At 30.6% G+C, this 16,844-nt stretch overlaps 2 protein-coding genes across 3 annotated transcripts in view; one reads left to right on the top strand and one right to left on the bottom strand.

The window, feature by feature from the left end:
• The window catches only part of LOC128039771 (uncharacterized), a 32,753-nt gene extending 21,105 nt beyond the window's left edge, over nucleotides 1-11,648 (top strand). The window contains exon 2 of one of the 2 annotated variants that reach the window (XR_008194356.1): nucleotides 9,921-11,648. The gene's annotated coding sequence lies outside the window, so the exon portion shown is untranslated. The remainder of the gene's footprint in view (nucleotides 1-9,920) is intronic. The other variant, XR_008194353.1, reaches the window with a different exon arrangement.
• Nucleotides 11,649-14,538: 2,890 nt separating this feature from the next.
• Nucleotides 14,539-16,308, bottom strand: LOC105793996 (60S ribosomal protein L38). The gene is made up of 3 exons (XM_012622944.2): nucleotides 16,146-16,308; nucleotides 14,903-15,086; nucleotides 14,539-14,757 (listed from the first exon to the last, which is right to left on the bottom strand). The coding sequence occupies exons 1-3, from the start codon at nucleotides 16,146-16,148 to the stop codon at nucleotides 14,735-14,737; spliced, it is 210 nt and encodes a 69-aa protein (XP_012478398.1). The 5' UTR covers nucleotides 16,149-16,308; the 3' UTR covers nucleotides 14,539-14,734.
• Nucleotides 16,309-16,844: the final 536 nt, after the last annotated feature.

Here is a 16,844-nt window from a genome sequence, read left to right as displayed (position 1 = left end):
CATTCTCAACGAAAGGGAGACTTATCAATGAAGGATTCTTGATGAAAATAAAGAACTATGGTGATAACCTTACAAGCTGTGGTGAAGTAATCAGTGAACATGAACATGTCACTGTGATTCTAAATGGGCTTTCTTCTGAGTTTGAGGTCATTGTAACAGACATCATATCAAGCTAGGTCTGGTATAGTGTTCAAGAAATTACAACCATGCTTCTTGATGCTGAAGCAAAGTTACAAGCTACAATGGTTAATGTGTCCAGTTCAACCAATATGGTTACAAATCGTTCCATTGACTTTACTGATTGTGTCCATCAACCAACATATCATCCCACCTCAGCCTCTAGACGAGGTCGTGGACGTGGACACTCGTCTAACTTGCGTATTCAATGTCAACTATGTGGGAAAATTGGTCATATTGTGGATCGTTATTATCATTGATTTTATACCAATTATAAAAGTACAGCATATCGACCTCCTCCACAAGCCAACATGTGTATGTTTAGCAATAGGGCTTCAATTTCCCCTTCGATGCATCAGTTTAGTTCACCTATGCCTGTTTTCCACTCTTATAATGAACTCTCGAGGCAGTTGGGTATTCTTTTCTCCAACATCTCAAACTTGGACAAATCCATTTCATTCTCTAACACAAACTATGAATGTCCTTGCAACACCTTCCAACTCTCAAGCTTTTGTAACAACTCCTGACACTATGGGAGATAATGCATGGGGTATCTAAATTCTGGTGCTACCCATCATCTTACACACTTTACTACTTCAATGACTGAAAGCACTCCATATAGTGGCTCAGGTATGGTATATGTGGGTAATGGTGTTGCCCTACCTATTATTCGCACTGTTCAATCATCCTTGCTCACTTACTCTCGTCCACTATATATGCGGTCTCTCTTATTTGTACCTAACATCACTAAACATGAAGTCTGTGTCCAAATTTGCCAAGGAAAATTAGGTTCTATTTAAGTTCTTTCCTAACAGGTCTCAAGTTCGTGACTTAAGAATGAGGGAGGTGTTGTTGCAAGGGTCGATTCACAATGGACTTTACAAGTTGAACCTAATTAATGCCTTCAAGACTTTGATGACTGATAAATCAGCTCAGTATTTTATTGTTGATAGAAATGTACCTTTGAATGTATGACACTCTAGACTACGTCATCCCTATTTGGCTACACTGAAGAAAGCTTTGCATCATTGTAATGTGCCATTTTGTGATAATAAAACTGTGGATTGTGTGTCTTGTCACCTAGGAAAATAGCATAAGTAATCATTTTATGTTATTGTCTTTGAATATACTTCTCCCTTTCAAATGGTGGGCGTTGTGTTTGAAGACCTACCCCAATTCACTCGAATGACTTTGCTTACTATATAGCATTCAGAGATGCCTATACCCGATATACTTGGGTATACTTCTTAAACAAAAAGTCAAATGTGGTAACTATGTTTCCTTAGTTCCTAACCATGGATCTATGTGTGAGGAACGAATCGAGGTGATCAAGGTTGGGAAATTACCTAATGTTTATTCAGAGTAGACAGCAACACCTCAACAACGAGTAGTCTGATCTGCTGTCGAACCAAGCCGCAATCTATCGTGATCCCGGCCTCTACGTAATCCACCCATTGACTACTGAACGGAAGGAATCCCCAAAAGCAGTTTTGAGAGTTATTTTTCTTTGACGGCTGCTAGGCTCAAACAAAGAAAAACGGGATTATATATATATCCTTTTGTTTTAGGGTTTTTAGGAATTAAATAAAGATAATAATATTTTTATACCGAAAATTATAATTACATTAATTAAATATAAGTTCTAGTAAACCATATATTTATTTGAATTCTTATGCTAACCAAATTCATGTCCTCATTATACATACAACAACCTTGTACATAATGTGTTGGAAATTTGATTACCAATTAAATTAATTCTATAATTAATTTAATTCAAACGACCCAAAAACAATACCAACTATGGTTTATTCCGTTCATTTCAACTATAGGTGTGACCACAGAGGTTCTTGTAACGTTAGCGATAACACTAGAATGATTCTAATGCTACAATCAATGAGTGGCATCTAGCAATGCATCATTGCTACCTAAGTCACAAGAGATCATGATTCGACATAACCTTTTTTTTTATGATTAACCTTTTATGCAATAATCCTTAAGTCCTTTATCTCTGGATTGGACACAAGTCATGGAATAGTCACACTTGCATTGTCCATTCCATGTTCCTTGATATCTTAAGCAGACTACGATATACAAATAAGTATGACATCTAATATCAACTTATTTGAGCATGGCCATGCATTTCTAGTCTCACTTAATCAAGTGGCCTAAGATATTACTCCTATTATGTAGGAGAGACTTATCCTATATCGACCAACCATATCCCTCTACATAGATTGTGGTATATCCAACATCAGTCTTTATAGAACAACCAGTTATGGTGTACGTTTGACTGTATCAAAATATACAACTCACGATGTTGGGATTATGATGATCTCAAGTCTGAGGATCATATAAATATTAATCATTATGAGTAATGTCGTGACAATTACATAATAATCCAAGAAACATACTCATAGCGGTCACCCAATATGTTGTACTCTAACACACATATTCATGTAATGATTCTGACATTCCATATCAATGACAACTCTTTATCATCAATCAACTACATGTTAGTCTTAATGCATTATCGTTGTCCTATCCAACAATAATACTTGACTAAGGAACTTTTAAGAATAATCATATTATTCTCGGACATTATTATAAAACAGTTTATTTATATACGAGAAAAAGAAACTGAAATAATAATGGTAACGCCTTATATTAATAAACATGATAAATCAAGTATGTTATTACAACCATCTCATGATTGATCTTTGGGCATACTCTAACATTTTGGTCATAGACTTAAGGCTCTTCAAATTGATGAGGGAGGAGAGTTTCAAACTTTGAAGTGGTTTTTTACTCAAAAAGGGATTGTTCACAAAACTACATATCCTTATACGTTTGAGCAGAATGGTTTGGTTTAGAGAAAGCACAAACATATTGTGGAAACAGGCCTCTCCATGCTTGCCCATGTATTAATGCTCTTGTACTACTGGCATGAAGCATTTAGTAGTGTAGTGTTCTTGATAAATTGATTACCTTCTCAACCTTTAAGTAATGCCTCTCCCTATGAAAAACTATTCAAAGAAAAACCAAACTACTTGTTTCTCAGAGTCTTTGGTTGTTTATGTTTCCCTAATCTCAGACCATACAACACAAACAAGTTACAATTCAGGTCCACCCTTTGTACCTTTTTAGGGTATTCCTCTCAACATAAAAGCTATAAGTGTAGAGATTCTTTAAAAAGAATTTATATATATCAAGACATGTTACATTTCATGAAAACGAGTTTCCATTTCGATCTAACTCAAACTGTCCAAAATCATCCAATAGCAACCCACCATGTCATACAACCTGCTCAAAGTTGATCATTTTTCCACATCAATCACAACCAAATTCAACTCACCAACAGTCTCCAAATCCAGTTCATCGACAACCCCTCTCGAGTGAATCACCTAGTTCAATGTCTAGCGCACCATTACTTGATTCCAACCTTATTGAACCTACTGTTCCTTCTGAGTCAAGTCAACCTAGTCCAATTGATCATTCTGAGTTCAGTCAGTCCTCACACAATTTAGTCAATACTCATTCTATGATCACTCATAACAAGGTAGGCACATTCAAACCCAAAATCTATCATTCCAAGGTAACTCAATTATCTAACACTACACGTGTTGTAACACCCCTAACCTGTATCCGTCACCGGATTAGGGTTACGAGGCATTACCAAAACATAGCACAATTGAATACAAATAAATACAAAATCATAATTCACAAAGTGACTTAAAGAAATACATATTCATCACTTATTTTAAATATCTTGCATATAAACAATAAGTCAAATTCTATACTTGTTGAATTCAAAATAACACAATTACATCTATTAAATTTTAAACTTACAAATAACATTATGATCATGCATATGTATATAAACCATAGTCATCACTACATAAATGTACAAAATGTTCTAAACTCATTTAATATTATAAGTATAAATATAAATCACATTATATCAAATTTGCATTTACATTTATAAATGCTAAATTAATGAACTTATTCAAATTTAAACAAGGTTAAAACAACCAAAATCAATTTATCAAGGTATGATCGAATGTAAATATTTTTATATGTATAATCGACATATATTAAACCTATATCTTCATACTTGTGAACTCCAAGTATATATGTCTATATCGATTTAGCATATCTTATATACATAAATATATATATAAATACTAAAACGCATATACTCATAAGTAATTAATTATACATATATTATTTATAAAAGTTTTCATTTCATCACCTTATAAAATGCATTTCATACCTCAATTTAAACATATATACTTTCATATAGAATTCTAATTCACAAATTTAATTCTTCATTAGCATTCAAAACCAAATTCAACTCTAAAACAATGCACACTTCCACCTATTAACATGATATATAATTATTAAGCTCAAACCTAGTTCGAATAAACCATACACACATTATTTATTTACCTTACATATTTCTTATAATGCCAAACCAAACCAAAATGTGCATAAATTATCATTCAAACCAAAACCGATTATAACAAACTAATTAAGCCACATACGCATGGCTTTAATACATATTTACTCTCAAAAGAAACAATTTCAAACTAGTCTATACATGCCATAATCTCAAAGAAAAATTTCAGCTTAAAATACCTTAATTATCCTATAGTGTGATAAACTTTACTGACGATCCCGAGCTCGTAACCACCTCAAAATCTATAAAACAAATTAAACAGACACAAACACATACAGTAAGCATTTAAAAGCTTAGTAAGTCAATAGCATTGTAACACCCCTAACCCGTATACGTAAATAAATTAGGGTTACGAGGTGTTATCGGACAAAACGCAACTTAACACAAACATTCAGTAGAATTCAAAAATTTTACATCTATGTTAAATTAGTCAAATATGAAGTAAGTATAATTAGAAATTCTACTTTAATAATTTTAATTTATATTTTTATAACAAAACATAACATTTCAGTTCAGTTAAACCATAAGAAAAATAAACTAATTTAGTATGGCTATTAATTATATATATACATCATATTAAAGTATGAATCCCAAAATATTATCTAGCCTATACATGCCATAAGTTAAAATTTAAACGTTTTAATACCGAGATAGTAGATAGAGTGATGATCTTCGCTAACGATCCCCGAGTCTGCAGCTTGGTTTTTATCTATAAAACAAATGGATAAAAACAATCGAAGTAAGCTTTTATAGCTTAATAAGTTTATAACATATCTAAAATACATATAAACGAACATATGTATAAACATTATATGCTTATAATCAAATTACGACATAATCATTAATTGCATATCTTGATTTCTAATATACTTATCATTTGCATTTCATCGAATGCATATATATGATCCTTCAAACACATATAGACAAATGCTCATATAATTATTCATTATATATATATCCCATAATCATTTATATATATATATATATATATATATATATATATATATATCAAATGCATATAATCACTTAATTTAACATATTCATAAGGCACTTAGCACGCTAGGCTTATATCCTGATTCCTATCACCTAAGACTTAGCACCTGAGGTTTATAACTTTGATTCAGATCACGGCACTTAGCCCGCTAGGTTTATAACTTTGATTCAGGATCACTAAGACTTAGCACTGCTAGACTTAAAGTCCAATTATTTCACCGACCTTAAGCACCTAGGTTTTAAACACGAAAATTTCAATTTCACATATACAAAATACTCCTCAAGTAATTCATTAAATAAAACACATAATTGTAAAAGATCATATTCAAACCTAAGAGAATTTATAAAATCCTATCTTCAATTCAATTCAAATTTCTATAAATTGTATGCTTTACATATATTCATAAACCTTACTACTTAACTAATTTCAATACAAGAATTTTACATATATATATATATATATATATATTCACCTATTCGAAACTAACTATACATATATATTTATGCGTATTCAATACTACCCATATATATATATGTAAACTTAACATTCATATCTTGAGATATGTTTAATACCTATTCGAATGTATACATATATGTTTCAACTCACATTTAAACACTTATTCGAAATTTACCTATGCATATGCAATATACACACTTTTAATCCATCCCAAAAGTTATACATGAATGTACATGTATATGTTCAATCTTATGTTTACATTTACATTTCTCATATCATCAAATATTTTCAAATAAAAACATAAACATATAGATATATATTTGAATATTCAAACAATGTATATATATATATATATATATTTATCTATATACCATTCAGTAACTATATTAAATTCCAAAACTTATATAGGCATATATCCATTTAGCCAACATAGCTTATACACAATTTCTATCCATATTTCAAATCTATTCAACCAAAGTATACTTGATTATAAATCAATAATAATTCAATATAGATTCGTACACATATTTATATACTAATTTAGTTCTATTTATAAGCTAGTAGACTTACCTCGGACGATGAAAAATTGAAGTCGGACGATTATTCGACTATTTTGGTTTTTCCCCGATCTAACTCCGATTTCTTTGGTTCTCGATCTAAATATATTCAAAATGAGATAATTTATTTATTAACACATTCAATTTATTCCAAAAACACATAATTTGGAAAATTACTATTTTGCCCCTAATATTTACACTTTTTGCAATTTACTCCCTATTGCATAAAACACAAATTACACACAATTTGCCTATACCACACAAGGGCCGAATATTCATGGTTCTCATACAAGTCCACACATTTCATTTATTTCACATTTTAGTCCCCCAAAAATTTAATTTCACAATTTAGCCCTATTTACTCAATTTCACTAAAAATTCAAAGACAAAACATTTTAATCTAACACCTATATTTCATATTTCATCAACTAACATCACATATCACAAGTTATCATCAATGGAAAAACACAAAATAATCAACAATTTCAAAAATTCAAGCATGGGTCTTGTAGTATACAAAGCAACGATCTCAAAAACATAAAAATTATCAAAAACCGAAACCAAAACACACCTTAATTTTCAATGGAATTGCCAAACCCTAAAAGCCATTGATGAATTCTCCCAAGCTTAACATTCGGCCAAGGTAAGAATGTTTTGTTGTTTTTTTTTATGCTTTCTTTACTTATTTTAATTATATGACATAATTTAATAAATTACTAAATTAACCTTATATAATAAATATATAAAACATATATATAAAGGACAATGTTGTCATATGTCACCCATGACTATATTTTGGTCTAATTACACCTTCGGACCTCTCACTTAAAAAGACAACAACAAATAGACACTTTCATATTTAACCATTAAATTTTTATTTTACGCGATTTAATCCTTTTATTTAATCGGACACTCAAACGATAAAATTAAAACACGAAAATTTCACACAATTAAATTCATACATAATAAACACACAAAATAATATTAAAATATTTTTTTTGACTCGGACTTGTGGTCCCGAAACCACTATGTCCAATTAGAGTCGAAATCGGGCTGTTACAAGCATAGATAAAATTTAACTAATAAAAATAAAAGAGTAATTAACTTATTTTTAAAGATAATATATGTCTCTTGGATACACATTTAATTCCATATACCTTTCTACTAATCTAAACATACCTTAATTCATTCATATAAAAATACATATAAGCCTTCATTATGGTAGCTTAGTTATCAACTAAGCCAATTTATAATATTACAAACACTTATGATATTTCATTTCAAATAGACAACTTACCTTATTTGCATTCATTTATTTAACTAATACATACTTGCTGATAAAATTCAATCACTTGTCCAACTGCATCTAATATTTCATCGACAAGAACCTTCTAAACACATATTTTGAACAAATTCATCGGCACATAGCCTTCTAGGCTTGAAGCATGATTCAGAACACCGACATTAAGCCTGCTAGACATATAGTCCGAAATTTTTCACCGGCGTTAAGCCTGCTAGACGTATAGTCCGAAATATTTCACCGGCGTTAAGCCTGCTAGGCACAAAGCCTGAGAGATTCAGAAACAAAGATGATCTTTCTTAAAGATCTTTATAATTACATAAGTCTTACTCAATATCCGTATATTCATAACATGGAATTATATTCGATTTTCATAGTAAACATACATCCAAACCACTTAAATATAACTCAAAACATTTAATTCAAATTTCAAGGATTTTATAATCTCTATATTCGAACTCAATATGAATATAAGAAACATACTTTAATTTCCAACTCAATAACTTGATTAAATGCATACATATATGTTCTAATCTCCTATAATTATAAAATTCATACATTAATTCCCAACTCAATAACTTGATTATATACATACATATTTGTATTCGAACCTCATACCTTTAAACATATGTAATTCATAAAATAAATTTTAACTCAAGAACTTATATTATACTTCTAAATTAAACATTTATAACTCATCACCTTAAATTCAACCCAAAGAAATATAACCTTACATTTGATTTAGGTGTCTATGTATATTTATTCCACCATTAATTTCAAATCATTGAAACTTAAAAGCACTTTTAGCTAAGATACATATAACTTAAATCATTAATATCAACCCAGCTAAATTAAATTCCTATATTCGGCTATCATATAGGAAAATTACAAGGTTTCATTCATTTACACATTTTAAGTTCTAGCTAATCATATTCATGATAAATAAATGTATATAGATTTAGTTTAGAAAACATTTACTTGCTAATTGACTTACCTCGGATGATGAAAAATCGAAATCAGACGATTATTCGACGACTTTAGCTTTTCCCCAATCTAACTCTGATTTCTTTGGTTCTTGATCTAAATATATTCAAAATGATCTAGTTTAAATATTATCACATTCAATTTAGTCCAAAAACACCTAATTGGGCAAATTACCATTTTGCCCCTGACATTTACACTTTTTGCAATTTAGTCCCTATTACATAAAACACAAAATACACAAAATTTGCCCACACTATGCTAGGTCCGAATGTTCATAGACTTCATACAAGTCCACACATTTCTTTTATTTCACATTTTAGTCCCTAAAAAATTTATTTTCACAATTTAGCCCTATTTACTCAATTTCACCAAAAATTCAAAGACAAAACATGTTAATCTAACATCTATCTTTCATATTTCATCAACTAATATCACAAATCACAAATTATCATCAATGGAAAAACACAAAATAATCAACAATTACAAAAATTCAAGCATGGGTCTTGTAGTAAACAAAACAACGATCTCAAAAACATAAAAATTATCAAAAATTGAAACCAAAACATACCTTAATCTACAATAGAAATGCCAAAACCCTAGGAAGCCATAGATGAGTTCTCCAAGCTTAATATTCGGCCAAGATGAAGAATGTTTTCATGTTTTCTTTACTTATTTTAATTATATGATATAATTTACTAATTTACTAAATTAACCTTATTATAATAAATATATATAACATATATATTAAGGACAATGTTGTCATATGCCACCCACTAACTATTTCTTGGTCTAATTTCATCTTTAGAACTCCCACTTAAAAAGACAACAACAAATAGGTGCTTTTAAAATTTAACCTCTAAATTTTATTTTACGCGATAAAGCCTTTTTTATCGAATTGAGCCTTCAAACGATCAAATTTTCACACGAAATTTTCACACAAATAACTTAACATGCAATAGACACTAAAAATAATATTAAAATATTTTTTTGACTCAGATTCGTGGTCCCAAAATCACTATGTCCGATTAGGGTCAAAATTGGGTTGTTACACGTGTTGATGTTCATGAGGCAATGATGTATCCTTATTGGCAGGAAGTTGTCCAAAATGAGCTGGGAGCCCTCATCAAGAATAATACATGGACTCTCTATTCTCTCCCCCCTTTCAGGAGGTTCATTGGCTACAAATGGCTTTTCAAGATAAAAAAGAAACTTGATGGGACTGTAGATAGATACAAGCAAGGCTAGTTGCTAAAGGTTTTTCTCAACATGTTGGATCAAACTTTTGTGATATGTATTAGTCTAATAGTTCGTGCTAAAACTGTTAGGGTTGTTCTTTCTGTTGCTATTATGAATGGATAGACACTAAAACAAGCAGATGTCAATAATGCCTTCCTTAATGGCACTTTGACTGAAGAAATCTATATAAATCAACCACCAGGGTTTGAAACTATATATGTAAATGGCAAGCAGATTGTGCGCAAGTTAAACAAAGCACTATATGATCTCAGATAGACATATTGGGCCTGGTTTCATACATTGAGGGAGTATCTAGTTGGACAACTTAGTTTTCATGCTCCTAAAGTTAATCCTTCACTACTTATTTGAACAAGTGTTGAGTCTTCCTTATTTCTAATGGCCTATGTGGATGATATTATTATCACAAGAAGCTCCTCCAAGGAGATTGATAAGATTGTTCATCAGCTACATAACAGGTTTTCTCTCAAAGACATGGGAGATCTTCATTTCTTCCTTGACATTGAAGTTCATCATGTGTCACATGGGCTATATCTCTCTCAGAAGAAGTATATTCTGGAGTTACTTCATAAGGTAGGAATGGATTAAGCCTCACCGACTCCAACATCTATGGTAGGTACACCCAAGTTGACTGTAACAAGTGGTAGTCCATTTCCTGATGGTCATTTGTATCATAGCATTATTGGAACTTTATAGTATACATGCATTACACAACCAGACATAGCCTTTTGTGTCAATAAACTGAGTCAATACATGAATGCTCCAAAGGATACTCACTGGCAGGTAGTGAAGCGTGTGTTGAGATATCTTAATGGAACTTTAGATCATGGCTTATACTTCACCAAAGGTTGTTTTGAATTAGTCTATTATTCTAATGCTGACTGGGTATCCACTATTGAAGACAAACGATCCACCACAGGTTACTGCATTTACCTTGGCTCCAATCCAATTGCATGGTGTTCCAAGAAGCAAGTTGTTGTTTCCATATCCTCCTCAGAAGCTGAGTATCGCAGTCTCTCAAATTGTGTTGCTGAACTACTATGGGTGAAGCAGCTGTTGACTAAAGTTGGTGTCTATCTATAACATACTCTAGTAGTATGGTGTGACAACACCTCCACAATGTCAATTGCAGCCAATCCAACTCATCATGCTAAGGTTAAGCACGTGGAGATTGATCATCACTTTGTTCGAGAGAAAGTTCATGATGGTATCCTACATGTTAATTTTGTGCCCTCAACAAGTCAAATTGTAGACGTTCTCACCAAACTTATCACTCCAAAGCAGTTTTCTTCCTGTTAGAGTTGTGTGACCCAAATTCTTGTTAAAATAAAATACAGTGGTAAAATAAAATAAAAGTAAATCCATATAAAACTGTACTTCTTTTATTTGACATTGAATAGAATAAGGTTTTACAGCCTTACTACACTTCATCTATTTGACACTGATTAGAAAGGTTTTTCATCATTCAAATAGATGCAATTGAAACTCCTCTTGTATTATTCGAATTCGACATTAATGAATTTTCTTCTCCTCTGCCTGTGGTTTTTCCCGAAAGGGTTTTCCACATAAAATCTGTGTGTTCTATTATTTTTTTATTGCTTTGCAATTGTTCTATATTGCCATTATCGAAGTTAATTCTACACTTCCTTTCGAGATGCCTTACGAGTCCTCCCTTTGAGCGATAGTCAACCAAAAGGTCAACACAAGACAAACCGGGAGAATGTTAGAGTAGTAGCAGTCGATTAGTTAGTTTGTTAAAGAAAGGTTAAAGAAGTTAGCAGATAGTTACAGAAGTTAGCTAGTTAGCAGCTTAGCAACCTTTAATATCATATGTATAAATACAAACCTTAATAAGCATTGTAAGCAAGATAATGATTCAACCAATTTTCTCTTATAATTCTTTACTTGTTCAGTATTTCATGGTATAGTCAAATAAATCCAATGGAGTATCCTATCCTTCACCAAGTCTAGATTGGTAGAAAGAGGATTCCCAAACTAAATGGCTCGCATTGAAAAAAGACCCTATATATCTCTTTTACACAAGGGACATGGCTTATCAATCTCTTCGCCCACATCACATTTAGTACCTTCTCAGATCTGCACATGTTTCCCCATCTTGCAGAAATTCCTCCCAAATCCATGAATTTGCTGGTTTCTTTTCCATGTTTTCTAGCTCCCGATCCTTGTAGTATTTAGATTTCAAAACATTTTCTATTATGATTCTCATGCTTGTTTTGCCGAAAGGGCTTCATTCATCAATCGTGTCATTAAAATACCCAGTCCATCGTTCGAACGGGCCTACAAAGCTTCTCCTAGCTGCACAAGTGTTGTTTACTTTTTGTCTACCTTATGATAAAAGTTTTAATATTTTAATGTTTTATAATTACTTTAACTTAGGTTAGATGAATATTCGCCTTTGGATAATATTTTAAAACATTTTAAGTTTCAGTGTTAATGATGTGAATATTTTGATTTTTAATTAAATTTGTACTGTATAATTAATGTTTATAATATTATTAAATGTTTTATAAATTTTAAAATTTTTTCCTTTATTTTCAAGGAAAATGTGTTTTATGTTATTTTTGAATTTTTATAAAAATTAAATAAAGAAAATGACTAAAGACATGTAATTATAGGAAAATAAAATATTTATTCAAATTTATCTTTTAATTTTATGAAATAGTTATAAAAATAATTTTTATAAATAAATGTTTATCTTTAATTTTCAACGTCATTTAAAATAATTAATTTCAAAATTACTCATATTATACATAAAAAAAGAAGTTCAATTTTATATGAACAAGTATATAATTGAAAAATTGTAATATGTACATTTTTTTCCTGTCCACAACTAATGGAAAGTTGTGATTAATTTCTTCTTGTTCTCTTTACTCATTTTAAATATAATCAAAGGAAATACATCATTTCCTTTCTTTTCCGACTTGAATCCAAGCATGGGGTTAAGTTTATGCGAAAGAATAAGCATTTAATCTTGCAGTAAGTTTGCTATTTTTTTTTTTTTAATTTGGAAGGGTTCTGTTGCTGCGCATGTTTTTATTTGTGCTGCCGCATGACATCGTCCTTAATGCAACGGGTAAAATGTAGTTGTATTAATTTTGAAATTTAGTTATTTAAAAGTTTAAAATTTAATTTTTTTAATTTAAAAATTTTATTTCAATCATCACTGTTGATAATTTCCATAAAATTTTATCAATTTATTTATTTTCTATCAATCATATGTCACATGATATGAATACGGCCTAGTCAATATACCAAATTGATAAATTTTGAGACAAAATACTAACAAGGTAAATGATTCGACTAAGTTTTTAGATAAAAAAAGTAAGACTTAATTTTAACTTTACATAGGCTAAAACTTAATTTTACAAAGTACAGAAATTAACTCATATTTTAACCAAATGCATTTTACATTAGTGTAAAATTAAAGTAATTTATCGTACTTTTCATAGCACATTTTGTCTTTGTACTTGTCATGAATATAACTTTTTTAATCAGCATGACATCTTTATCATATTTATTAAAATAGTATACATTAGTATATATTTAATGATAGAAAATTTCTTACATAAAACAAATAATTATTAGATTTAATCCTCAACACTTTCATTATATTTTAATTTAGTTCATATTTGACATATATAAATATTTTTAACACATTTAATCTTCAACACTTACATTATATCAATCTAATTTCAATTATAAATATTTCAACAAATTTAACCCACGGTTTTGATCTTGAAACACATCTTCAAAAAAAATTGAAATTATACTTTTGCATGTGAAAACTAATGGTTCATTGTTACTGATGACGTTTTGAAAACATAACTGGAAGAAGACCACAGGAAATTTAGTCCTCAACTAGTTTAGAGTCTCGAAATACAAGACGACCCTCATCATCAACTGTTTTACTAGTTTTAATTCTGATATGCGTTTAAGGATGAAATTGTTAAAATTTATAAATATGGAAGGTTAAATTTGTTGAAATATTTAGAATTAAGATCAAATTGATTGAATATACCAATTTTGAGGACTAAATGTGTTATAACACAAAATTAAAAAAAAAACCCTCAAACAATTTAACAGAGAATAACCAGAACAAAAACATCCCAACCAAAACAGAAAATTTAAATAAAACCTACACTTGATCCAAACCAAATATACTTAAATATTTTCTTCCTTGGCTCATCAATCGACTATGCATCTGATATGAATATGTTCAATTTTTTCGTATTTAGAAAATATCCATACTCATATCTGGATAGACACAAGTCTAAACAACATAAACTTGCAGAAGTGAGAGATCTTCAGTTTTCCAGAAGATGAAAAAACATAGAGCATAGGACAACCAAAAGCAAAACACATTCATTAACCATTAAAAAGTAACTCGACCTTACTCATATCCATAAAAAAAACCAGAATACAAATCCATTACAGTAAATTTTGAGTTTGGAAGGCATGAAATATGATAAAAGCAAAGTCAAAATCTAGCTTTCATCACCTAGTAATTGGATGATAAACTCGAAGCGGCCCTATTTTCACAGGTCCTGGACACTCAAACCTGCAAACCCAAGCCAAAAGAGAAATGCGGTCAAGAACAATGGTTTGTTTCTGCTACTTATCTAGCATTTTAACATTTTATTTGTTCATTCTGCTAGTTCGATCCAAAAAAGAAAAAGGCTCTGCAAACATGTATGGTTTTTTACCTGGAGGAAGAGACTGCTTCAACTTATCAGCCTTCTCAGCATCGGACACACAAAGTGTATACAAGTACTTTGAGCAGCGAACTTTGAACTTGACAACGTCTCTGCTCTTCTTGATTTTTACAGAGCGTGCATCTTTCCTTCTGGCAGTGAGAAGGAAGTCCTTGATCTCATGAATTTGCTTCGGCTGCACAAAAGAAAAAACATTCATTTAATACAGAAACCTATAAAATAAACCTGTGCTTGCATATGAGCATTAGATACAGGATTGAGTAACAACATATGCGAGTACTTTAACTTTTATGCTAGGTTCAACCATCTCATTTCCACTGACCATTCCAATTACTACTGACTTTTTTTCTCATTATCTATACAAGTCCTTTGATGACATTGCAATTAAGAAATAAATGGACATAAATTGATTGATCGCATTACATACTTCCTTGTGATATTGGTTCCAGCCACTGGTATGTATCTATATCTTGGATTCACATAATCAGCTAAAAGGTATTCAAAATTTTGATAAGGATACATGAACCTTATAAGAATGTCTAAAAGCATTTAAATGGTACAACCTATCATACCAATGAGGAGTCAGACCCGAGCATGGAAATCATTATTCAAGAGTCTATACAACCAGAAATCCTAAGATGGATCAAATGGTAAGGAGAAAACACCAAGATGGAACCAATAAATCATTCAACAGCAGACAAGCGATTCATGTTAAAAACACGAACAACTGATACAATGATTGAAGTTTCTTACAAATTCATTATCCTAGAACTTGTAGAACCTCAAAACAACTTGATCTTTTAATACAAAGAAAAACACTTTCATATTAACTTGCAAAGTTCCAGCAAAGCGCTTAAAAAAACACCTGTGCTAAATAGAGGCATTATACTTTGTACATGAACAAATTTGCAAAATAATTCATCCAAAAATAATTGAACAATGCAAATTGAGAAAACTATCAACTGAAAGTGATAGTTATCACAGTTCTGAAATCTCTAGAACACGTAAAGCCAAAAAAAAAAAAAAGCCCCTCAGTTACCTTCCTAAACAAAAATTCAAAAGAAAAATTGAAATCTGCAACAAGGAAGCCAAAAAAACAGAACAACACAAACCAAGAACAAGCATCTGAAGCATAAATTATCATCAGAAAATACAACTATGACAGATAGAGCATCAGAAAAGAACAGATTCAGAGATCTAAGGAGATGATTGAAGAGAGAAAATCCGGTTTTACCATTTTCGGTAGAAGCTTTGTGGAGAGCTTACAAACAAGAAGATAGCAGCAAACCCTAATTTCTTCTATATTCAATTAATATATAGGCCCATGACAAAACCCTAGAAAATTTCCCTTGTAAATTATAAATGTTTATCGGGCAGGCTTTAACTATTGGGCTACAAATGGAATAACATTGCTTAGTTGGTTATAGCTGAAGCTTAGAGAAAGAAGACAATTGGGTTTAAGCCGGACTCAAACCTAAATTGGACCAGATTTTATATTTATTAAGAAAACATATTCAAATTCTTAGTTTTTTATTTTAAAATTTTTTATTTTATTTTAATAGTCAATTATACTTTAAAAATTATAAATATAAAAAAAATTCATTTTCTTAAAATTATAAAACCAGTCTCAAAGGTTTGATGGACCGGGTTTAAGCTTTGCTTATGGAGGATGACCAAGAGCGAGTGTGAAAAATTTGTTAACCAAATTGTTAAGATCAATAACCACCTTTTTTTACTTTGTAATTTAATTACTCTTTTCCATTATCCAAAGTAGAGAGAGTAGGGTAAATTATTCCAATAACCCCTAAATTTTGTTTAAATTTATATTTTGATCATTTAACTTTTAAAAGTTATATAATAATCATTAACGTTATTAAGTTGTTACATTTTGGCCACTTGTGCATTGACTTTTTAAGAGGATAACGTGACACGG

The sequence above is a fragment of the Gossypium raimondii genome, chromosome 3 (genome assembly GCF_025698545.1).
Source record: "Gossypium raimondii isolate GPD5lz chromosome 3, ASM2569854v1, whole genome shotgun sequence".
NCBI classification, from domain to species: domain Eukaryota; kingdom Viridiplantae; phylum Streptophyta; class Magnoliopsida; order Malvales; family Malvaceae; genus Gossypium; species Gossypium raimondii.
The sequence above is the reverse complement of the archived record's forward strand: the minus strand, read 5'-3'. Positions and strand labels throughout refer to the sequence as shown.

What these genes read in the sequence shown, in the direction of transcription:
- LOC105793996 (XM_012622944.2), bottom strand. An exon ending in GAAGCAGTCTCTTCCTCCAG is followed by an intron (nt 14,758 to 14,902) that starts GTAAAAAACCAT and finishes TTGGGTTTGCAG; the next exon opens with GTTTGAGTGTCCAGGACCTG.